This window comes from Teleopsis dalmanni, chromosome 1 (assembly GCF_002237135.1).
Source record: "Teleopsis dalmanni isolate 2A chromosome 1, ASM223713v2, whole genome shotgun sequence".
NCBI classification, from domain to species: Eukaryota; Metazoa; Arthropoda; class Insecta; order Diptera; family Diopsidae; genus Teleopsis; species Teleopsis dalmanni.
Genome location: NC_051846.1, coordinates 174,266,061 through 174,292,655, shown reverse-complemented (window position 1 = coordinate 174,292,655; position 26,595 = coordinate 174,266,061). Strand labels below are relative to the sequence as shown.

The 26,595-nt window shown below is 28.3% G+C and overlaps 2 protein-coding genes across 2 annotated transcripts; one reads left to right on the top strand and one right to left on the bottom strand.

Moving 5' to 3' along the window:
* Nucleotides 1-261: 261 nt before the first annotated feature.
* Nucleotides 262-9,401, top strand: LOC119670250 (dihydropyrimidine dehydrogenase [NADP(+)]-like). The gene is made up of 10 exons (XM_038080437.1): nucleotides 262-367; nucleotides 3,997-4,068; nucleotides 4,130-4,240; nucleotides 5,930-6,236; nucleotides 6,402-6,739; nucleotides 6,796-7,200; nucleotides 7,264-8,679; nucleotides 8,740-8,973; nucleotides 9,035-9,192; nucleotides 9,254-9,401. The coding sequence occupies exons 2-10, from the start codon at nucleotides 4,024-4,026 to the stop codon at nucleotides 9,342-9,344; spliced, it is 3,105 nt and encodes a 1,034-aa protein (XP_037936365.1). The 5' UTR covers nucleotides 262-367; nucleotides 3,997-4,023; the 3' UTR covers nucleotides 9,345-9,401.
* A 2,396-nt stretch (nucleotides 9,402-11,797) lies between these two features.
* LOC119670249 (protein singed) lies at nucleotides 11,798-25,907 on the bottom strand. Its single transcript, XM_038080436.1, has 6 exons — nucleotides 25,596-25,907; nucleotides 14,068-14,488; nucleotides 13,750-13,845; nucleotides 13,212-13,685; nucleotides 12,343-12,591; nucleotides 11,798-12,276 (listed from the first exon to the last, which is right to left on the bottom strand). Exons 1-6 carry the CDS (start codon nucleotides 25,798-25,800, stop codon nucleotides 12,180-12,182), a joined length of 1,542 nt encoding a protein of 513 aa, XP_037936364.1. The 5' UTR covers nucleotides 25,801-25,907; the 3' UTR covers nucleotides 11,798-12,179.
* Nucleotides 25,908-26,595: the final 688 nt, after the last annotated feature.

Below are 26,595 nucleotides of genomic sequence, written 5' to 3'. Positions count from 1 at the left end.
AAATTGAGATACATAAAATTGCTGGAAATTTATTTAAAAAATTAAAATTTTTTATTTGTAAATTGAATATTTTTGCATAAGAGCATAATAAATGTGTGCAATACATACCGCGTTTGTTAGAAAGATCGCTCTGTTCAGTTTCCGCTGTTAACTCACTGTTAACAAACTGTTAAATATTAATGTTAAATATTTAGAAGTTAAAACGCAATCTATGCGAGCCAAGTTTTCGTTGGCGCTAAATTCGCCATTTAGTTTAGTTCAGTTTTGGCGCTTCCAGTGTGAAGACCAACTTGGATTTTAAACAATTTAAAATTGTGTAAAATTTCATATATTATATTATTTAAAATAATCTAATCAATTACTGAAGGTGTGTTTGTGTGTATTAGTGTAATTGACACAATCTATTAAGTTCTTAAGTAAATATGGTATAAGTACATATATTAATGTGTTTGAAAAAATATCTAACAGTGCAAATATTAGCAAATTTTATTTGAAAATATTAGACATGTTCAAAGCTTAGATAAAAAAAATTTTTTTTTTTAATTTTTAGAAAAATTTCAATTTATTCAATAATACGGAAAAATATGTACTTAATTTATTTATTATGTTTGCTTGTTTGCTAAAAGTGATATGAAAAAATTATATTTTTGCTGTGAGTGTGATATGTGTTTGTAGTGCGTTTTGCGTATTGAATTCCCTTATAAAAAAATTATAGTAGAAATAAAAAAAATTCCAGGTCTAGGCTGTGACCTACAATTTAATTTAATTCTAGTAACATATCACTTCATTCTAAATAGTATAATAAATAATTTTTTTCCCCCATAAATTATGCTTTACTGCAGAGAAAACTCTTATCTTTTAAGTAACACAATTGTTGATTAGTTTTAAAATATAACACGTTTTAGCAATAGCAATTAAACAATAAATTTAAATAAAAAATAATTCAATATATTGCAGGTTTTTCTATTGGAAAAGTTGTGTAATATGTAATATATGTATTGTATGTAGTAAATAATTACGTCGTAATTATTACTGAATTTGTAAAGCTGCACAAACTAGAAATTATTTTTCATACAAGTAAACAATTTTATGTTTTGTTACTTTTTTTATTTTAAATAAAGAAAACTTTTGCAAATGGTATTTAAAACTTTCATTCCGTATCTTGGTTAAAGTAACTATTAAAGAAAAATTACAAATGTTGCTTATAATTTACCAAATTAACTATAAAAATTATTTTAAATCACTTCAATAAATTATTTGTAAATTTATAAGTCAATATTAAACTTTTGATTTATTTAAACAATTTTCTACCGCATATTAATTTATTAGATACTTGTTGAAAGTATCCATATAACTTAAGTTCCATATAACTTCCCCATATTTTGATGAATATATCCACAGTTACTCAAATAAAAATATATATGCAAAATGCTGGCTTGCCCTTCTCAAGTAATGCAAAAATAATATTTTTCTTAAATTTTTTACTATTCTAAATCACAAATTCAGTTGGTTTTAAAGATTGGTATCTTTTAAATTTTTAAGACTTTTTGTAATTTTTTTTATATATCAACATAATTATTACAGTTTTCCAAGATAAGATTTTATATCTCCTTACCGTGTTAAAAGAGAATTGATAATTTGCGTCACTGAATCTCCAACATTACAGTTCTGGAATCATTTCAGTGCTCTCAAAAGCCTCATACTATTATTGATATAAAAAATATAATTATCATTTGATTAAAATCTTAGGAGTGATGTCGTATGCTGTTGTTATTAAACATTTGTCGTATAGGTCAAAGTACTAATCGCGTCTTTAGTCAAGTATATTTTGAATAGATTTTTAGATTATTCTATAAATATTAGTGGAATTTGTATGTTGTTCTTCAACTATTCTATTTTATTTTTACCTGTTCCTCTTTAATAAATACATATTTTCCATACACTCCCATGTTTAATTACTACAGTTTCTATCTCACTAAATTCTTTTTCTCCAATTTAACTAAAATCTAGACAATCTAACTTTTATGTATAAAATAATAAGTAATTAATTACTTTTAAGTTTTTTACAATAAAAAATTATTTGATAAAAAAGAAATTTCATTTTTCTAATAATTTTACACTTGGTTTTATAATTATATCATATCAGTACTCAGTTCTTATCTTAAGTGAGAAGATACTCTTCGCAATTTGCAACAGTATATAGTATTTCAATATAAAATATATGTAACTCAAAATCAAAATATTATCTAAATTTCTTAATACTTTTAATATCAAAATTGATAGTACTAATCTTTAATTTAAATAATTTTTTATTTTCTATTTAGTAATAAAATTTTTTAAGTTAGTTCAAAACAATTCATGTGGAATAAATTTTAATTAGATGCGTATTAATTTAATTAAAAGAAATTATTAAAAAACAATTATGAAAAATATTTAATTATTCTTCGGTTATTTTTTATTTATTTATTACTAACAACTTTACTTATATAGAGTATATAAGCATAAAGTATAAGTATATAAAAATAAAGCATACTGCAATATTTATATCGTAAGTATAATTGTGCCAGTAATAAGTTTTTATTACTGTAGTAACCTCTCTGTATCATTTTGTCATATCTTTATAGAACATAAGCTTCTTATCATATACTATATCATTAAAATATTTTTATTATATAAAGATACACATCACAGACTGTATATAGTATTTAACTATAACTATATATTTTAATAAGCCAATAGATCAACTCTTTTAAATATGTATGCTTATTAAATTGCCCATATATTCATTCCCATATATGGGTTTATATGCAAGTCTCTCAGTTTTAAAGCTAAATAAATGCTATTCAATCTTTCTGGACACTTAAATTGTATATATTTTGGAATAACAGTATTTTATACGATGAACCCTTAAAGATGACACTGAATGCTCTGATCATTCAAATGAAAATCGTAGACTGAAAAATTGAATTAACAATAAACATTAATTATTTTAATAGTGTTCCGTTTTATTTAAACACTGTGATATTAAAGAACGAAAATTATCATTTGTTGATTATAAAAAAACATATTTTTATATATTTAAATACAATATTTTTAAAAATAATTATAATATATACAAAATTGTATTTGCCGGTAAAATGTCTCAGTTCAGGCAAGATAATTCTAATTGGCATTCGTGGAATTTTTTGGCAATTTTGTACACTATATTATACAACTACTTCCAAGAACTGATTATAACTGATTAGATCTAGATCTTTGAGATTAGATTAGATAGAAAACAATACAACATCCGACAATTATGCCAAAAAGAAACATGAAAAAAATAAGAAACAAGCACTGACACTTAATTCAGCTACTTTAGTTTAATTCTATATAAGCTTAATTATGATAAAAAAAACCTGATATGGCATATCAGGAACCTTGACAAACAAATTCAATAAATTATAACAATATATATTGTAAACATAAGAATAAAAAACTTATCGTATAACTGCACCAACAACTAAGTCTTAGCTGGCATCTGGCCAAAATAATTACGTCTACATAGGGCATACGAATTTAGTAGGTGTGCAGTGCTCTGTTCGATATCAGAACAGTCTAAGACGGCTTCTCAAATTGTTAGATAAGAATAATTTATTATTTACTTGATACGGCAACAAGTCTATGCTATAGGAAATTAAATAAAATATTTTTATATGTTTACTGATTACTGATTTTTGTTTAATATTTGTTTTTACTTTTTTAATTTAAATTTGTTTATTTATGCGCTAAAAGCCGGCAAAAATAAATTTGTGAATATAATAATTCGCTACTAGGGGCATTGACGGCACTCACGCGTCTTTAATCACATTCAAAACTATGAAATATAATAAATAATAATAGTTTCTCCTAGTTCTGGTATGGTTCAGGGTTAAGTTCAAAATTTTTGAATTAATTTAGATAAGATGCAAATTGATTAGAATAACTTTGTATTGAAAGGAAAATTTTATTTTTCAGTTCTTTTTAATACGTCAAGTGAGCAACATGAGTCCACCGGCTTTACTTAGCAAAGAAATTCCCGATATTGAGGTATGACAAGATTTTTATAATATAAATTAATATAATTAAATTAATTTATAATGTTCTATAGAATCTATTGAAGCTTAATCCAAGGGTTAAGTCAAATTGTACCGTTGTTCCAACTACCGAAACCAAGGTCAATAAAAAACATTGGAAACGCAACGCTGATCGAACATGTACTGTAAGTAAAATGTGTAGTTATAATTAAATCTTTTAAAATTATTAAAAACCATTAAAAGTTTATAAAATATAATGATATATGCATATATAAATACAAACCGCAGTATGTAGTTAAAATGTCAGATATATTTTGATACGGATTTATCAGATCTATACATGACCTAAGCCAACCAATGTTACTTAAGTGGCCTTTAGACATCAACGCGCGTTGACAAACACACGAAGTCTTCTCTCTCCATTACACATTAAATTTACCAACAATTTTTTAAACACGCCTCCAGCAAACAATGCAAAATTTGTTCACTCATCAGTAGTAAAGCAATCGCTGAAGTGTCGACAGCGACTGCTATGCGTAATTTCCTTACGAAAAATGATGTTTTACATTTAATTTATAATTTTAATTTATATATTTATATTTATATTTATTTTTATGATTTCAATTTATATATTTATTTTTATATATATTATATTTTATATAATTTAATTATTTTTTTGGTATTTTTTAATAACAAATTTTCCGTAGGTGTACAATGCAATTAATATTTAAAACAAAATTTTTATTGTAATTTAATGTTTGGTTATTTTTTTTTAGCCCAAGGTTATTAATATTTTAATTCCTCTTAATAAAACGTTTTGAAAATTAAAAAATTTTACCTAGGTAGAAAATACAAATATTTAAAATTAAATTCATTCATATTTGCATGCTAACGACAAATCATGCGTGCATTTAAACGATGTTTACGCTTCCATTTCTCAAAATAAATAAAATTTTGCATGCCGACCAAATCCGACTGCATATGCAAAAACACGAGCATGTTTGAAGAAATATCAAAATTTTTTGATTTTCGTCAACACATTTCTTAAAATTTCAAATGTTACTATTACACAAACAAATTTCGCATTTCACAAAGTAGGAGAAAAGTAGGAGAAAAAAATTCTCATGTGAGAGCGATTTTTTAGTATATTTGTTGTTTTATCTGGGGCGTGTTTTAAAAATTGTTAAAAAATTGTTTGTGTAATGGCAAGCGCGCGTTGACAACGAACGTTGCTGTCTAATGGGCCCTTTAGGTAAAACACATACATAAAATACTTAGGTACACCACTAATAATACATAGAGTTAATAATACTAATATAGGGCAAAAGATCATGGGATTAATATTTATCATATGCAGACTGACATACAGTATAGATGATGTCCTCTTAACATATTTTTGCTTCTCCATATGTATCCGTAACAAACCAGCTATTAAATTAATATTTTTCTACAATGTTATAATGAAATAGATTTTAATTATCTTATATTGAAATAGGTTTTTTAACTACATTTATTTGAGTTTACTAAAATGCAACCATATGTTCTATTATATTACTTCTTACATGATGTCAATATTAGCAGATGGGATATCTTCAAATAACAATTTCTTTTATAAATTATATTAAAGTTATAGCTCAGTTTGACTTTTTCACTATAAAAAGATATAATCCAGTTCAGTAAAAATTTTTAAAAACTCTAGTATCGGCTATTAATTAACACATATGGGTGCATATATATAAAAAAAATGTAAAATTAAAAAAAAATATATAAAATAAATATATATAAAGGGGGTCATATGCTCCAATAGAAGTTAAAGGAAATCATCATCATATGTTAAAAATATGACTCATGAGACACTATTCAAATACTTTCAGTCTGGGCCTAAACTCAAGAACAACTTTGAAGATATCAAGCATACAACTTTATCTGAACGAGGTGCCTTAAAGGAAGCTGCTCGTTGTCTAAAATGTGCAGATGCACCATGTCAAAAGTCATGTCCTACTCAATTGGATATTAAAAGTTTCATAACAAGCATTGCCAATAAGAATTACTATGGCGCAGCAAAGGCCATTTTCTCCGATAACCCATTGGGGTTAACTTGCGGTATGGTATGTCCAACGAGCGATTTATGTGTTGGTGGCTGCAATTTACAAGCCTCAGAAGAAGGACCTATTAACATTGGTGAGTAAAACTATTATATACATATACAGCATTTATATAAAAATTTAAAATATTAAACAAACATAACTAGTCACAAGTAAAAATTAATAATTATATAATATAATAATAAAAAGAATAAAAGACTAAAATTATTTATTTGAAAATATTTTAATATACATTACATAGGTGGCTTGCAACATTATGCGACAGAGGTTTTCAAGCAAATGGGAGTACATCAAATTGTATCACCCAACGTTAAGCCATTGGATGCTCCAAATAAAAGAATTGCATTATTGGGAGGTGGACCGGCTTCACTATCTTGTGCAACTTTCTTGGGTCGTTTGGGTTACAAAGACATAACCATCTATGAGAAACGTTCATATTTAGGAGGATTAAGTTCAGCTGAAATTCCACAATATCGCCTACCTGTGGATGTAGTTAATTTTGAAATTTCTTTAGTCAAAGACTTAGGTGTGAAATTTGAAATGAATCGATCCTTATCCGTTAAAGATTTAACTATTAATGTAAGTATGATTAAAAATATTACAAACAATTCTTGTAAATTCATCTTTAATTCCAGGGCCTACTTGAATCCGGTCATGATGCCATCTTTCTAGGAATTGGATTGCCGGAACCAAAAGTTGATCCTATATTTAAAGGCTTAAATGAATCGATGGGTTTTTATACATCAAAGAGCTTCCTGCCAAAAGTGGCAGATGGTTCAAAACCAGGACTTTGTGCCTGTAAAGCCAGTCAAGCTTTACCACAAATTTATGGCAATGTTATTGTACTAGGAGCTGGTGATACGGCATTTGATTGCGCCACCTCTGCTTTACGTTGTGGAGCCAAACGTGTTTTCGTTGTTTTCCGTAAAGGCAGTTCTGGTATACGCGCTGTACCAGAGGAAGTTGAATTAGCACGTGATGAGAAATGTGAATTCCTACCTTATTTATCACCACGAAAAGTTCTTGTGAAGGATAATAGGGTATAAAATTATATGATATTTTGTTCTTGTTATATTAATAATATTATATTTTATTTTACGCAGATTACTGGAATGGAATTTTGTCGCACAGAGCAAGATGAAAATGATAAATGGATTGAAGATGAAGATCAAACTACTTCCCTTAAAGCAAATTTTGTCATATCCGCTTTTGGTTCAGGTCTCTATGAAACTGATGTTATTGATGCTATGTCTCCGATTGAACTTGATAAATGGAATTTACCCAAAATAAATGCAAAAACACTACAAAGTACTGCAGCACAAGTTTTTTGTGGCGGTGATTTAGCAGGTACTGCCGATACTACAGTCGAGTCCGTAAATGATGGCAAAATTGCTGCTTGGAGCATGCATTGTTATTTACAAGGCTTGCCTTTAGACACACCAGCCGATTTACCACTCTTTTATACAGAGATTGACAACGTCGATTTATCGGTAGAACTATGTGGTATAAAATTTGAAAATCCTTTTGGTTTAGCTTCAGCACCACCAACTACCAGTTCAGCGATGATTCGTCGTGCATTTGAACAAGGCTGGGGTTTCGTTGTAACAAAAACATTTGGCTTAGACAAGGATCTTGTTACAAATGTATCACCACGTATTGTACGTGGCACTACATCTGGCTACAATTACGGACCACAGCAAGGCTCGTTCTTAAATATTGAACTAATTTCAGAAAAACGAGCAGAATATTGGTTCCGTTCAATTAAAGAGCTGAAGAAAGATTTTCCTGAAAAAATTATTATTGCCAGCATTATGTGTTCATACAATGAAAAAGATTGGGTTGAATTAGCCATCAAAGCAGAAGAATGTGGCTCTGATGCACTAGAACTGAATTTATCATGTCCACATGGTATGGGCGAATCAGGTATGGGCTTGGCTTGTGGACAGGATCCTGTACTAGTAGAAAATATATCATTATGGGTGCGCAAAGCTGTGAAGATACCATTCTTTGTTAAACTTACACCGAATATAACTGATATTGTATCCATTGCTATGGCAGCTCAACGCGGTAATGCAGATGGTGTTTCTGCTATTAATACCGTTCAAGGACTAATGAGTCTTAAAGCAGATGCTTCACCTTGGCCTGCTGTCGGTAGCGATAAACGTACAACATATGGTGGTGTCTCTGGTAATGCTACACGTCCTATGGCGTTGCGTGCTATATCTTCAATTGGAAATAAATTACCAGGTTTCCCGATACTTGGTATTGGAGGAATCGATTCTGGCGAAGTAGCTTTGCAATTTCTACAAGCCGGTGCTACAGTACTTCAAGTTTGTTCTTCTGTGCAAAACCAGGACTTTACATTGATTGAAGATTATTGTACTAGCTTGAAAGCTTTACTGTATCTTAAAGCTAATCCACCTCCACAAAATCCACAATTCTGGGATGGTCAATCACCACCAACACTAAAACATCAAAAAGGCAAACCTGTCTTGCATTTAACTGGTGAAGGCAATAAGGTAACAAGTTTGTAAATATTGTACTCGATTTGTTTCAAAATGCTATTTTTGTACTTACAGTCTTTGGGATTCTTTGGACCATACCAAAATGCACGTGAAAAACAATTAGATAATATACGTAAAGACAAAGGTCCAATATGGTCTTTAGAGGAAACGACATGCGTGTCAAACGGTACCAATGGCACTGTCAGACCTGTACCTAAAATATCAGATATTATTGGTAAAGCTCTTCCTCATATTGGCAGCTACAAAAGTTTGGATAATAAATTACAAAAAGTTGCGCTCATTGATGATGTAAGTGTGATGAAGCAAATCTAATAGTTTAGCATTAATATATGATTATTTTCGTTTCTAGGATTTATGCATAAATTGTGGAAAATGCTATATGACTTGTGCTGATTCAGGGTATCAAGCCATCGAATTCGATACTGAAACACACATTCCACATGTAACCGATGATTGTACTGGATGTACTTTATGTGTTTCTGTCTGCCCAATAATTGATTGCATAAGGTAGCTTCAGAGGTTTATCTGTTGTGTGATATTTGTTTTAATTTTTATTTTTTTATTTCAGTATGGTGCCGAAGAAAATTCCACATGTCATTAAACGCGGTTTGGGTGAAGAGAAACAGTTTTATACTCATGCTTTAAGTCAAATGCAATAAAGCAATTAAATGAATGAATTCCAAATTTAAATATTCCAAATATAAAAAATTTATACAAACTAATTTTTACAATATAAAATAATTTAATAGCTTTATATAAAAAACAAAATTATTAAAAATAAATAATAAGGAACATATATAAACTATTTTTTTCATATATTAAATCAAAAATCCTGATTCATCAGCAGTCAGGAATAGAGACCACTATAGTATATTTTCTTGAATTTCAAATGACTCAATTTTTTATACGTACAAAGTATGTACTTCTTATAAAACAGATTTTATTTATCGGTTCATCAAACTGTTTTGCCATCTTCAAGCTCAGTTCAGTTCACTTCTCGACAAGGGATAATTAATTACCATTTTGGGTTTCCAGGCATAGAGATCTTATTACTGCAACTATGTGGCACAACATAGAGATAGGGGAAGGCGTAAAAAGAGGTACGATGTCACAATAGAAATACGATGTTGTTGTTGTTGTATCCCGCCGGGACCTGTAAGCAGAGAAACATGAAAGGAAACACAAGCAGATCACATGAGTAGGGGAATAGGATGAAAGTTGGGGGGGGGTTAAAGAAGGTGAAGGGGAAAAAAGGATGTGGAAGAGTTGAGAAGGAGGTATATATAAACTGTCATCCTGGATCCAGGCGGAGATGATCGTATTTCTCTTTCAATGGGACTCCACAAAAGAAATACGATCATATAATTTGCTTCATTAAAATATTCATTAAACTACATAAACTCCTTTTGTTCGATTTCTTAAGTTTTGTTTTAGAATCAATGGATTTACCAAATCTAACCAACGATAGACAGAAAGGATATTTGTTGAAGAGATTCACTTATTTATTTAATTATTCATATAAGTGTGATATGGGGCGTGAGGGTTTTAGTAAGTAAAATTTTAGTTTAATTTTTTCTATTCAAGTCATAGGAATTTTTTTTTTTTGGTTTAGATGTCTAGTTTCAACGAAAAGAAACAGTTTTATACTAACGCTGTAAATCTAATGCATGACTAAATAAAAAGTATATCTGGGAATTGAAGCCCAACTAATCTAAGCCCGGGCTAATCTAAAATATTCTCTAAAACTTAGCATACCAACTCTTTGGACTTTCTATAAAAAAGCCTATAAATACTGCAATTACTCATGTACATAAAATATCGGAAAAAGAATATTCGATATTTCAATTAAATTGAAAGTATTTTAAATATTATAGCAAATTGTCACGCCAAATAATTTTTAGTTTTAAAAATTATACTCGTAACAAAAAAAAAAAAATAAATAAAAAGAACATAGAGTTTATATTTATGTTTAAATAATTGAGTTTAAATATATAAATATGTAGTATGTATTATCCATATAAACTTCAAGCAATAGATTAATTTTTTATTATAATTCTTTATTGGTAATGATATTATTTAGTTTTACATATGTTTTTGTTTATATTTATGATTATAATTAAAATAAAATTATAATTTTATGAATACTCATACAAAACATAATAAAAATTATAAAAACGATATTAAAAATCTAGAAAAGTTATAATGCTAGCTTTTATTTAAAATTGCAAAAGATAAGAAACATTAATTAAATAAATAAATTTTAAAATTAAACAATAGTACATAAAGAAAGTCCAATATGTAGTTTAATTAAAATATAATACATTTTATAGTGAATTTTATTTATACGTATAAATTATATATTATTTTTCTTTTATTTGTAAAATTCATACAAATAAAATACATATGCTTAGCAGTAACTTATTACATAAAAAAGTTTATTTATATAAAATTTATAGGAATATCTAAGCTTATACGTTTTTTTTAATAATAATAAATATTTTTTTTTAGTTTTAAAAATGCTAAAAAGCTGTAAAATTCGCTTATATATGCGCTAATAATTTTATTTTATTAATAATAAATATTGATATTATTTTTCATTATATTTTTTATTTTAAATACATAAGATTAGATTTTCACTCACTTTTTATTAGAAAAAAGCAACGGAAGGATTCGCATATATTGGCATTTACTTGTGGCATATCAAATGTACTTTTTATATTTAATAAATTAGGGCGCTAAATTGAATCGATGTGTAGTTTTCTAGTCAAGACTTTTATTACATTTTATTTTTTTTATTAATATAGAATATTACTATATTAATATTAGTAATATTCAATATATATTCAATGAACTGTAATTTCCCGAAAAGTGATAAAAACAATTTTTTATTTAATTTAATTATTGACTTAAATAAAAACCAAACCGTGATAGTTTAATTTTTATAAATTAAGCACCCTAATATACAAATTTATATAATTTACAAAATTTTGTTTTTAATTATTATTAATTAACCATTTTCATTTATAAAAAGCTACATAATATGTTTATATAAAATTTTTATTTTTTAAATTGTGCGATTTGTTATTGTTTTAATTTTTAATACCTTTACTTTCAATCGTTATTATATATTTTATTATAGATTTTAATTTCATAAAAATAAACTTTATGAATTATTTTAAAAAAAATATTATGTTATAGACTTTTGTTAGAAATTTTAATGCACAACTAATTAAGTATAAACATATGCCTTTTGTATATGAAAATGCTTATGTCAATTGCTTGTTGGTTAAGTGTACATGTACTTTTATATTTAATTATATAAATAAGTGTAAATGATTTTTAACTTTTATGTAAAAAGAATATAAAACAAAACATTTTTGTTTTTTTTTTCAACATCGTCATTGCAACATTCCACAAATTTATTTATTCATCTTAACTTTTCCGTTATCAATTTAGTGCATGAATTCAGCACTTTTGCAAATTAATGCATTTACTTAAAATTCCCATTGAATTGCAGAAGATTCACTGCCATCGTCAAGTAGTTTAAATGCACCATTTTTAGTTGCTCCCAAATATTTGCCATTTTGCGATCTAAAATCAAAAGCGGTTAAATCATACTAAGTTTTTTTTTTTATCTTCATTTTAGTAATTTCTTACCTAATACAAATTCTAGTTGGTTCTCTAAGTTCCAAGTAGAAACCATCAGCAGGTGCGTCTAAATCGACTGATATGCCGTCACCGTCTATGCGCCAATATTTACCACTATGGGCCTTCAAGTGTACAAGACCTTTCTGAGCGCGTTCTACTAAAATAGTTTCATACGTTGCTTTATTGCACTCCAGCTTCAAGTTGCCGGGTGTGCGATAGCCAACAAATCCTTGCTCACATTTAAGTACTAAAATTGGCCTAAAAATTAATTTAAAACGCCATTTACTTTTGTGGTACTCGTAATAATATATATGTATATTAAAAAAATTGAGTTATCATAGGTTTTGTATTATTAATAATATTTTTATTTGGTAGTGTCTAATATGCTGCACTCACATAAGGAACCTTTTTTTGAGCTCAAGTGGGCTTTGGACACAAGTCCGCTAATCCAACCTAACCTAACTATGCACTCAACACGGTCACCTTTTATTTTGTTTAATATGTTATATGAAGTAACAAAAAATTTCTTTGAAATGTGCTCGTGTTATAAATACATATATTTTTAAATTAATAAAACTTTTTACTTGTATTAATAAGGAAGTTCTGCTTAGATCTAGATCTATGTTATGTCATAAAAACTGATTTTATTATTAAACTTGGTATTAAGAAAAACGTATATTCGTATCCGATTCGGAACCGAATCTTTGAAATTAATTTTGAATCACTTTTAACCAATGTAATATTCAGATTATTAATTAACATAAAAGAGATAATTAAAAAATACATTTTGCTTGAATTTAACTGGTATTATACGTATATCGAAACAGTTAATACTTCTTGAGTACAAAGATCCAACACAAATAATACATCATTCTTACCTGTTAATTAAATAAAAATAGAATTTTGTTATTTCTTCAATTGTCTCGGATGTAGCAAACAAATGTCCAGAACGCTTAGTAGCTAAAAATTTGCCATTATTTGCTCTGAATGATAGTGAACCATCTCCATGCCATATAAGTTCAAATAATGCATCAGCACAACGACGATTTCCAGTTGCCTGTATACCACCACCAGTCGACAGACACCAATAACGATCTTGAGTTGTGCGTAAAGCCCATCGATGAGCAGACCAATCAAATTCCAATTGGAATGTTTCATTTTCTGCAACTTCATCCTGATTGGCAGTGACATCAACGCCTTGTTTAACAGATACATAACGTAAATTAAGACCAGCAATAAAAGATGCCTGTGGTAAGGAATCTTCCAAAGAGAAGAGCTCATCACGAGTAACAGTTGAAGAACGTGACTTAAGCACAGCTTTCGAGCCAATAGGTGAAAGATATTGACCTTGTCTGGAATTTATGAAAATAAAATTAGAATTCATATGTTGTTTTTAAATTAATTTAAAATACTTACTTGTCGCGTAAAGCTAAATGCCCACCATGATATTCTGCACTAAATAGGCAATCCTCATTGCAAATCGTTTGCAACTTTCCATTGGCGTTTAAATACCTACAGAAATAAAATGGAATCACATTAATTTAATAAATGCATACACATATATAATAGAAATAGAAATATAATTAATTAATTTGCTAATTAATTTGCTCATTAAAAAAAACACGTGTTGGCGATTTAATAATATTCAATTAGCATTAATCAATTTTTTTAAAATATTTTTTAAATAAATCATTTTCTAGTATTTGTTTTAATAAAATTATTACTTATACTCACTTGTTGTTACAAGTATGCAAAGCATAACGTCCACCTTCTTCAGCGCGAAATTCGAGTGTAAAGAGCGTATCTTCACCCCAAGGTATATTGGCATCGACATGTATTTCATCTTGAGATTCTGAAAGATGCGCAAAACGTTTACGTCCGATTGAACGTAAATTAACTTGTGGCCTGGCAGCTAAATGTACTGTCCAAAATTCAGTGGCACTTGGAGTTTTAGCAGTGCACACCAATTTATCGGGAGTACCACCCAAAAAATAACCACGTGATTCATTTTTCAATGCCCAACGACCAGTACCATCTTCACTGATGCTAATCTGAAATCGGCTACCAGCATCACGTTCCTCGCTTTCACATAGCACATTGCCAAAGGTGTCAACAGATAGATATTTATTTAAATGAGATCGTAAGTAGATAATACCTGATTGAATAAATAATTAAATAAAAATAATAATATTTTAATAGTGTCTTTTTAGATATTTAAGTACACAGCATGTTAAAAAAATATATGTACAGCAAATGAATTAATATTTTTGTATCTTAAGTTGTTTGATATTATCTAAATGATGTATTAGCATATTAATTTGGCTTTTAATTTTAAATGATAAATCTGTAGCTGCTCTAGGCAAATAAGCATTCTACAACATTGTTAAGTTATAATATATACTTAAATCTCGCAAATCTGTACCTTTAATAATGTGTATTGCGATTTATGCGTAAGTAAACGTAAAAAATATGGATATATTTTTAAAAAAACTTTGAAAGATGCAACACAGTAAAAGAGTAATAGAGATGCAAATATAATAGTGAAGTCTAGTAATTTTAAGATAAATTCTATTATTCAAAGGTATTTAGCAAAATATATGATTGTTTTGGCAATATATTTTAGAAAAAGTTAATCTCTATGGTGATCTCTATATATATGGGCATATGTAATGCATTAGAAAGCTACTTTTATCCTTAATCTACCCAGTTGCACCAACCTTAAAGTCTATTTAAAGCCTGAAACCTTGCCATTCTCTTTTAGATACTGTTTCAGTTGAGTATAGTCTTCCTATAACTTATGTGTGAATCCAAAACTTGACTGCTGAATAAAAAGTACTGGTATTTCTTAGCAACATTCGAGAGAAAAGTTATACAGAAAGCTATTGACCCTAAAGATGAGAAAAGGGCATACCGATTCTAACGGGCAAGACATATAACTTTTATAGACAAATAGTAAACTTTTCGGAAAATACTTTGTGACAGATTTTATAAAAGACAACAGTAGAATATTAGTTGAACCATATGAGCGTTCAACTAGTTAATATCTACTTACAAACATAATCGGCGAAAAGATTTGAATGAAGCCAAGTCTGCATTATCATAAATTTGCCCACAATATATGCTAGATCATTGTTAGAAAGTTAATATAAGTATAGTATTTATAGAAAACATAAGTACTCACAATTATGATCGGTGAAGAGATTTGAAGGAAGCTAAAACAATATATGCTAAATCATTGTTAGAGTATTAATATAAGAGTAGTACGGACAAAAAACATAAGTAATCGCATTTATAATCGATGGAAAGATTTGTAGGAAGCTAAGACCACAGCAACCCATTCTTAAGCCATCAGTTATCGTATATTTACTTATAATATATGCATGATCATTATTGGAGAATTAAAAAAACTGCTGTATGTACATAAATCATTATTAAGAATTTACTATAAGGAACTTAAGTATAAATATTTTTATCGGGAACTAATGGGAGTAATGGAAATTGCATTGTCTGGATAAGATCGATAACTGCTTAAAGTTTATGGAACTCACTTATCCGTAAGAAGTATACACATTGTGTTAGCATACTAAGGTTAAACAATACACTACTTCAAATTTGGATAAAGATTTGGATAAAATTTGGACATCGTTTTGGAATATCAGATAAACATTTAAGTAAGCCTTCTAAGTAGCCTTCTGTCGGCTGTTGGAGTGTGACAGCGGTGTTTGAGCTTCAGTTAAGAATTAATTCTCATGGAAAAATTTTAGATCTTAAATTTTCTCTTGATTGGTTTCAGGTGGAAATCAAATGACGAATAAAACTCTCTTGTATAATTACAATATTAAACATAACAATGATTAATGGATGGATTAATGAATTAATGGACTATATAACAACTGATATGTCTAAAACAATTTCCTTGCTATAAACTTCATAATTCGCTTTTCGTTTACTATAACTACTATTTGCAATAAATATTGTGCCTTTAAAACTATATACTCGTATGTTATAAATATAAATATAAAAATATAAAAGAGTGTGAAAATAAATTGTGTGTCAAGATGAGAACTATGAATAATTATCAAATGATTATATGCAAAATATTAATGTGAAGTGCAATTTATTAACAATTTTCACACTTCTTTCAATTTTAATTCAATTTTAAGCATAAAGCATTTGGATGATAAAATTGACACGTATATGTCAAGTAGCGATAACAATGCGTATCTGATGTGCAGTCCAATTCTTTCTTCCGCTATATGTACGATATTTCTTTATGGTTCAAGCTCACATACTATTACACATAAATACTTATTTACAACTAAACAATAAATAGATATTTATATACACATAAAATAAATATATAATTGACACGCTTATGCACTTAAATTAAGTTTTATTGTACAAATTTGAGTGCACATAAAATTAACTTTTTTACACTTAAACTCATAAAATATGTGATTTCAGGTCAGCTTTAAAAATGATTGTACAATGACAACAAGATGCAATCGTCCATTGCTGGGATCTTCACCAATTCAAAAATTAAGCACAGCGTTAATAATAAAAATGCTTCCAAGCGCATATTGGAATCTCGTTAAAGGCACTGCACAAGATGTAAAGCGACTTACAAATATTCTAATAAAAATAAATTTGCAAGTAAATAACGTAATCGAAATGTGATACCCTACACCACACCATAACATTATTTCAATGGAACTTAATATATTGTATTTATGTACACAGTTAACAATTTTTTTTTTAACCAAAACCTATTTTTGTTAATGCAATATTTTTTTTGATAGAATAGACTTACATATATAGGAGCCTCTTTTTAAATTGGATAGACTGAACCCTGGATGAAATTAATTTAGAGGAATAAATTAATAAATAAATTTAACATACATACATAGCACAGTATTGATTTCAGAAGTGCATTTCTCTTAAGATAAATATATATTGTCATATGGTTGTTTATATCTTACACTATACAGAACATACCAGATATTGGTACATATAGTATGTATAAATTTACATTACTCTTAAAACGATTTAAATCTTAAGATAAAAATAACTAAATTCTTAACTTGTTCAACGCTGAAATTAAATCTATATAAAATTTTACTGGATTATAAAATAAGAAAAAAATTCTGTAAATTAAATAGCACTACAGTTGTAAATGGGATGTGTTTTGATTCGCTTAACTCAAACGACACATTGAAAAAATTTTGCATGGATAGATTTCCGATATATAAGGTTTCAGATATTTTTTTTTAATTTTTCGACCGTAGCTGGTTAAGCCATATATCGAATTAAAGATTTTTTAATCTGCAATAATCACATTTTACATTCTTTTTTCATTAGTTAAGTTAGTAGTTTAAGTATTAAACGCTGATATTTACGGAAAAAATAAATTGATAAAGAAAATCTGCGAATAAGAACTAAAATTCCTTTCCTTTTGTTTTATTCTGGAGTTGGTTATGGAAAAACCTTTACTCCCTTATGTGGGCGAGATTATGGTACTTTCGCTGTCTATAGTGTCCCGCTAGTTTTTGGTGGCATGATTGCTGATTTTAATTTTTATCTAATCGTCCTGGCTAATCTTCCTTTCCAATCTCCTTAACTTTTATTCTAAAACCCCTGTTTATTATCATAAAATAAATTTCGAAAATTCCTGCGCCATTTGAAAACTTCTTAGATAAGCTAAAAGACGTAAATAGATCAAAATCCGTACAAATTCAATTCATAAGAAGATAACAATTTACACAGGTGGAACCAAAATTATGTGGCGTCTGATTCGTAGATCTAGGTATATATAAAATTTATTATCATTACAACTCCATCTCACCACTTTAAACAGAAATATTTACCATATATTCAGAATGCTTTGTCGTTGCAGATATTGATAGTAATGAATCTAAGTTATATATTCTTGCTGAAAATCATAAAGGTTTACTGCTATAAAATATATATCAACTACGTAATTCTCATTCTCTAGTCTGGGATCTTTGTTAAAATAATGGCCAGACTGAATGCTTTCCCTATAGAACCTAACTAATCAGTTTGTATGTTTAATTTATATGTTTAGTTTAAGATGATTATTGATATATGATCACTATCCGCGACTTGAACAGTAGATAAACTTGATAAACAAGAAAAAAATTGAAATGTAGAACCTAAAATCGCTCTTAAGGGACAGTGCAAGTAACTAGGTTGGATCTACATCATCACAACTCTTCGAAAATATTTAAATAAGACTCGAGAGTACTCTCTTGTTGTAGATATTGATATTGATTAATATAAGTTCTGTATTCTTGCAAAAAGTCATAAAGGCTTACCTCTAGTCTTGGATCTGAGTTAAGAGAATGAATAGACTGAATGCTTTCTATATAGAACATACTATATAAATATATAATCACTATACGCTACTTAAACAGTAGATGTAAAACAGTTGATCTAGAAATTTGTAATCTAGAAAACTGACAAAACTGATTCACAAGACAAAAATTGAAGTGTATATCATAATATCTTTCTTAAAGAACAGTGCACTATCAGTCGGCAAGTGACTACGTTGAACCTTCACCATCTTAATCGTTACAGATTATGTTTGAAAATATTTGAATAATTTATTGGAGTACAAGATTTAACAAGATTTAATTTCAAACAGGTAGACAGGTACGTAGAAAACAATGTCTCCAGTTTATACCTAATTCAGGGTTGTCTAGCGTGTCATAATTACTTAAAACTCTTTCCAAGCTTATGGGGAACTTAAAATCAATAAGGTTTTTTAAATAAGTAAGGGAAGTCAACTTTCTTTCACTTGACCTAACCAATATGCAACTGCAGTTCTATTAATTTATAAACATGCTGTCAAACAGTCATGAATATTTATGTAAAAGTTTCGTGGCTTAGTAAAATTTTGACGTAAACTATAGTTAGACTTTTAAGAGCTAATAATTTTTAGTTTGACTTCAAAATCATCGTTTTATGGTGGTTTTTCCCAGGTAGTCAGATTGAATCTACAATATAACAAACGCCGTTAACTCTATGCAATTTGAAAATTGTATTCATAATTTAATAGCTTTTCTTCACCTTTTGGAAATTGACCTCATCATTTTTATTGCAAACTCTTAGATTTCATGTATTTAATTTGCTGACAGCAACTTTTAAATTGATAGAAAGTCGTTAACAATATATGAACATTTTATAGTAAATTAAATAGAATTTCAAAATATTTTTTTTTGTTTTGTATTTTAAGTAATATGATATCTAAACAAAAGGTATAGAGGCACATACATTCAAAATTGTTGATAAATCTCAAACTTTTGTGGTTTTATGAAATCTATGACGTTTAATCAAGTAATCACCAGTTTTTTTACAACGTTCTCACGAAGTTTATATAAACAAAAAATTGCCCAATCTTTGCCATTTAAAACTTTTTTGAGAAACAGAAGAAACTTAATTTAGAAAATTTGCATATATGAGTATTTCAGCAAAATTAAAAGGTCAATTGCCGACATTTTTTAGGTGTTCAACATACAATGAATTTCCTTTCTAGTGCCAATTTTTGTAAATATCCAAATTAATTCCAACAATACATGCCTAAACTTATAGTCAGACAGACAGACATCATTCACATGTAAATGTGGGCAAATTTAAAAGGAAACAATGGTTTATAATTTCTTTCTCAAAATAAATAATAAGACAAATATGGGACAGTTAATTAATTTTATAATGAAATTATCATTTTTGACTAAAGCAAACATTTATTTTTTTTTACCACATTTTATTATTGTTAATTTTTTTTTTTTACGGTAAACTTAACGACATTGAACCTAACAAAAAATTTATTAACAGCAAAAAAAAAAATTAAAATTATGCAATTTAATTTAATTATACGGGTACCTATCAAATATACATAACATTTGTGTTTATCGTTAATTTGTTATAATAATAAAAAATGTAATAAATTTATTTATTTTTTTTAAAAATTTCAGACACTATAAAGCAATTTGTTTCGATGGACAAAATAAGAAAATTTCGCTGAAATATACAAAAAAAAATTAATAAGAATTTTCAGAAATGAATTGCACATAATAAATCCATAATTTATATGTTATAATACCCATAATAAATATTTTTGAAAAAATACTGGGAATAAGCCCTTTTTTCTAATTCTGTGTTTTATTAATTATCAATTTAGGCACACAAACAGCAAAACTTTTATTGAACTACATTGTGATATGAAGCAATCACCTCCTCGTAACTATATAGCCTGATTCATTTATAGGTAAAACTTAACAATTTTTTTTATACTTTAATGAAGATCATAATGATACGTTATTTAGTATTTTTTATAACAGATTCAAAAATATCAGGGTTCTAAATTTCCACCAGAGCAGAGCAGTGCGATCATAAAAGATCTTTCGTGCTAAAACTTTCAATAGTAGACGTTTGAGACACATACACGATAAGCTCCTCTTCACAGGTTTCAACATAGTTTAAACACATTCCATAAAAATATCATTAGAATCGGCCGAATATATATAATGATATATAAGATACATACGAGTTATTTGTAGTAAAATCATCTCTTAGCAAATACTTCCATACTATCAATCACTATCAGTATTTATATGATTTGTTAACGTGCGATTAAAGGAAAGCATTCTGTGGATGTTAAAGGTTTATACAGACATCTTGAAGGATATCCTGAACGACACTGATTTGACTTGCATTTAGGACGTATGAATTGGTATAGAAGGAGATTTTAAATACAATAAATAGGTTCTACCAAAAAGCATGTATAGTTCTTAGTTAAAAAAGTTTATTTTGAAAAGTTTATTATTTGAAACAGTATGATATCACAGCGACGTTCCATAAGGAACTTCCGGAGGCTATCGTGTGGATTGCAATGTATGATCAACTTTTAACGTGAAAGTTATCGATAAAGCGACAATTCTAATGTATATTGATAACATTGCATAGTGGTGACAGACAAAGGGCTAGATCACTTATAAACCAAGTATAACAATGAGGATACTCACAATGAGAAACTTAAATTGTTGTATTAAAATCTAAAAGCTGGCCATAGTAAAAAAGCAAATAAAGACAATGAATTTCATATCGAGAGTTATAAAGCATTATCACAAGAAACAAAATTATATCTACAAGTCATGTTTGATCTAAGATATTGAACAAAAATCTATTAAATGTTCATGTTCATTTAGATAATGGCAATAATCATAAAAATAGAAGCCCAAAGGGCATTAAACTTATACACTCATTCCTCACATTGAAATATGGAACAAACAATAAACTATGGTAATTCGACTACCATCTAAGTCAAGTACATCGAACCCACGAATGCTATCTAGAAGATTTCACCGTTTTCAGCTGACAGATAACGGCTACTGCCCAAACTATCATAACGTTGCTAAAAGCGCAGCACTTGTACTTTTTCATTGTGACCTTTTCAAGAAGGGCCCTCTATCTCCTAGCAGTTTCACACCTTCGACATTCAGACGGAAAATACAAACACTATTACAATCCCATAACGTGAGAAAATATTTCCAATAAGAACATTTACAGTTACCCAGTAGTAACGCTAATAGAAAGAAATAAACAGCCTAAAAATGTAGTCATTAAATGACGACAAAAACAGACGTTTGATCTTCGTGCTTTGGACGACCTCTTGACAATATACCAACTTGGTGATCCCAAGAAAGTTAATCACAGACATTGTTATAATTTAAGTGGGTCTGTAGTCGTACACTGATTTAGGCTTTCGGTTCCTTTGCAGCTTATAATATGGTAGATAGAAAGAAAAGTAGATAAATAGATATGTGAAAATAATGCCAATAGACTTAAGCATGCTTTGCAAGTTAACTAAATCTCATTATATCATAGTTTTTTTTTGCTTCAGTAAATAATTAATTCACATTATGTTTTGTAAGACATAATGTTTTCTATGAAAACTGAATTGATTTTTTCTATTTTTAAAGAAAAACTTAAGCCCACAACTTTTGCCCAAACCCGAGATAAAGCAAATATAATTTATATTTGCAGCCAATACTGCAAATCCATATTAATGCATATTAATAACTCTTTAGTAATGCATAAAAGCTGGTTTTTGCTGCGTTAAAAATAAGTCAAGACTTGAGATAAAATCTATTTATTCTGTCTTAGAAATAAAAATATTTTTTCCTCACAACTACTCGTAGAAGAGTATTGCTCAGCTTAGCAGCGCAACAGCAAAAGCGAAGCTTGAGCGGATGCACGATGTTAGCAAATCGAAGCTTTTGGCTATCATGAATTGGGCAAAAAATGGTAACAGTATAAATATTTTGTTAACAGCATTTAACCAATTTTTGCTATTGTACAAATTTACCTTTCGCCGGTGTATTTTTATGCAATATTTTTTTTCGCTGCATAACATTTACGAGATACAAAGCCAAAAAAAATATAATGTCAGAGGAGCGTTAAAGTTTTGTAACTTGCAGTTAACTAACTATAGTATAGGTACGTATAATGTAAGAAACCTTTTTTATGGTTTTTTGAAGGTGTGCACCAAGCAAATATTTTTCCAAACTAATGAGTTACCATTAAATGTCAATAATTCAACTTCAAAATGTAAACTGCATTAAAAAAATATTTTCTTTCAAATAAACTCTTTTGTATTTTGGAATTTTCAAATTAAATTTAAGTAATGAGAAAACGTTAAGTAACGCAAATATCTTTTATGGTGCCATAAATTCTATTTGAAAATTTCTTCTAAACAATAAATAAATGAAATGTATAAGTACTTTTTATGATTTCCACGAAATCAAAGTAAAAGGTTAACAAATTTTGCGAAAGTTTCACACAAAAACAGTTAGTATCTGTAAATTTGGCTATTACAGCACACTAAACGAAAAGATTAAGCTGTAAAAAATAAAAATAGACATTGGCATGCAACATCTTGTGAATTGCACATAAATCATTCTAGTTCTAGTTTATCGATCTTCATTCAACAAAATATATAATAAGAAAAACTGCTATAATTTTATTATAATTTTATGGCAAGCCTCGGGAAGATCGCATGCAGCAAGTGGCTTATGAATTGCAAATGGCAATCATCTTTAAATTTATCCAATAGCACCAACTGGTGAAAAATATTCGGACCATGCTTTTTTATTATTTTCCTAACTATTCTTTACAATTAATAAATTCTACGTCAAGAATGTTCCGTTGGTGCTAAACATCAAATGTTTCGTATTGTCTGCGAAAGCAGAATTTGTTCTGCATTTTTTCTCATTTGTGCATTTTCTTTTTAAGGCGCTCGTGCATCTCAAAAGTAAGAAAATATCTCAGCATTTAACCTAATAAATAATACCGTCATACACTGTTGTAGTAGGATTGATATGTTAACGGTTATAAGCAGTCTTTATTAATTATTTTTTATTTATTGCTGTTCTTTAAATTATTTCAACCTGTCTGAAAACTCGTTTCAAAAAGATTGTCACAATTCTTTCGTAGCCATCTTGCGTGTATACAAGTCTATACGTAATTCAGTTTTAATTGCAATTGGATTGTTTAAATACTCTTCGAACAGAACAAACGCAGCTAAGCTTAAGCATTTGATCATAGTCTCAGATAAATATTATTACTTAAAATAGTTTTATCTGAAAGTATAATAATGTCAAGTTTAATAATGCCATTATACGCATAAGGTAGGTGGCTTCTAGTAAACCAAATCATACTCCAAATAAAATTGAAGAAATTTTCCTTTTTACGTCAAATATATAAATGAAATTTATGAGCGACCGTGGGATCACTATAAGTCTCGATAAATTATTATTTTTAAAATTAAGTTAATGAAAGTAACTATTAAGAAATTATAACAGTTAATATTAGCAGTCCATATGGCACGAAATGAGCATTGACAGAAATAAAAATGATCAGTTATTTTCCTTAGCCCAATTCTTTAATTTAACTATCACTAACTATCTATCTTTATCTTCATGACATGTATCAATAACATTTATGCCTATTGAAATGCAATATCGCTAAGGACGAGAATTCGGTCATCTACAGCAATAAGAAACACAAGAAGTCATTGAATAATATCTCAAAATATCTCAAAACCGATTACCGAAAACATTTGTGAAATATATCCCTGAAACCAAATTCAATTTGCTTCCACAGTAGTGATACTTACAACATATCCTTGACGAAATCTTAAGGCGAAGAAATGACTGATTAATTAAAACAATACTAGATCCACCAATAAGTGAGCAGAACAATTTGGACACATGCACTATATCGTTAGAGAACCAAGGTAATACCTAAATACTGATAAACTACCGTTCACACATCACATCTCGTACACAGTAACTGCATCTCGTACAAGTTTTAAATCTGATATCATATATGTACTTCTTGATGCGCTGTCCAATGCCTTAAGATATAATAAAATACTACTTGGGTAAAGTATATAGTATATATATCTGATAGCATTCATTGCCAGTTGATTTGGATTAAGACGGATTAATGTAGCTATAAAATCAACTAGATTCCGCAATAAATTTATTATCTGCAGTAAAGCGAACTAATAATATACTCACTATATTATACTCAAACATATATTGACTATATTTCTTATCATATATAAGACCATAATATTTGTCTTTATCTTTACTATAAAAAGTAACATTGGCACGTCTGTTCAGGCTTTTTATAAACTAAATACTTTTTTTAAAGCTAAAATTGCGATATTGCAATATATATCTATTATTTCATTTACTATATATTCAATATTTTATTTAAAAATAAAATATTGTTTTATTTAAGAATTTTAACGTTTATTTCAAGCATTATTTTTACGCACTACTGGAAATCCAGAACGCTGTTATACGCTCTACTAAAGATCGAATAATGCTTATTATATATATATATATATATTGTATAAGAGTTTTTCAAATAGTTTTTTTATATAGTATGAAGTGCAGAATATTTTGTTGTTTATACATATTAAATATTGAAAAATGTACAATTCTATATCAGTCTTAATTCTACACAAATACGTACTGGTATACTCTTCAGTATCTTAAAAAACATGACTTAATCTAAATGGCTTGAAATAAAAAATACTTTAAGTTTAGATAATAGTTTTGCTACTTTTTAAATTATAAATATTTTAAACATTCAACTCTTTAACATAAATATTTAATTATATAGCACTTATATGGATATTTTCCGATTTTCAAAAATAGTAATTCATTACTTACTTTCTCCAGTATTAGATGGTTCCAGAGTCCATAATTGTTTCTTCTTTAAGCTAGCACCATTTGCGTTCAACTTATAGCCAAAAGTTTCGGCAGTCATATACTTATGTTGTCCATTGATAAGACCAATGGTCCACCAACCTTTTTGTTGGTTTTGTGATATGATATCTCCATTTGTGTGGTTCAACTCATAACATTGACCGTTCATGGTGTTGCTACTTATCGGTTTGGGAGCAATGGTGAAGCTGATTATTTAACACAGATACAAGAAAAAAGAAATGCGTAGATTATAATTTCCGGCTTAATGGATTGCGTCCGGCGCTATTGTGAAAATATTCAAATAGAATAAAAATATTTATTTATTATAAATTTAATAATATAATAGAAAGTATACATAAAACATATATCTATATATAAAATTAGAATGATAAAAAAATAATAAAACTTAACCGTAACTTTAAAAATTTGTCGATTATTTACACTTAATATATATCTGACTTGTTAATAGAAATTTTATTTTACTATTGTTAATTGTTAAAAAATGTCTGTAACGATCCTAAGTATTTTGCAGTTTTACTGATGCATTTAAAAAAAAAACTAAAATTGAAATGTAGTAGCATATATTTTCTGCTATTTATGTCTTCTAGCTAAATTACCGTCTACATAAATATTGCAGACATATACTATACATAATTGCAAGGTGTCATTATAAAAACCATCAACAAAATGTGGGCTTCGGAGAGTGTGACTTGAAATTTGTGCTTTGCATATAAACAACTCAAATCAATCAAGAAAGAAGATGCAAACTCAAATATGAAACTGCAACAGTGCCAAATTGCTAATTTTATAGACGACAAGACATACTTGACTTTCACAGTAGTTAATGACTTTCATTAAGCACGGATTTCTTAATGTCGAAGCTGTTGACAAAGTAGACAACTGACGCTGTTAGTTCAGGAAATGTGGACAAGATGGCAGTAAAAAGTTTTCTATAGTCTTCAAG

Bases quoted from the DNA above. Each gene is read 5' to 3' on its own strand.
- LOC119670249 (XM_038080436.1), bottom strand. From the start codon at position 25,800: ATGAACGGTCAATGTTATGAGTTGAACCACACAAATGGAGATATCATA. The intron at 13,846-14,067 runs GTGAGTATAAGT...TTATTTCTGTAG, and splicing joins TTGCATACTTGTAACAACAA to GTATTTAAACGCCAATGGAA. The intron at 12,277-12,342 runs GTAAGAAATTAC...TTTTGATTTTAG, and splicing joins CCAACTAGAATTTGTATTAG to ATCGCAAAATGGCAAATATT.
- LOC119670250 (XM_038080437.1), top strand. From the start codon at position 4,024: ATGAGTCCACCGGCTTTACTTAGCAAAGAAATTCCCGATATTGAG. The intron at 4,241-5,929 runs GTAAGTAAAATG...AAATACTTTCAG, and splicing joins ACGCTGATCGAACATGTACT to TCTGGGCCTAAACTCAAGAA. The intron at 9,193-9,253 runs GTAGCTTCAGAG...TTTTTATTTCAG, and splicing joins CCAATAATTGATTGCATAAG to TATGGTGCCGAAGAAAATTC.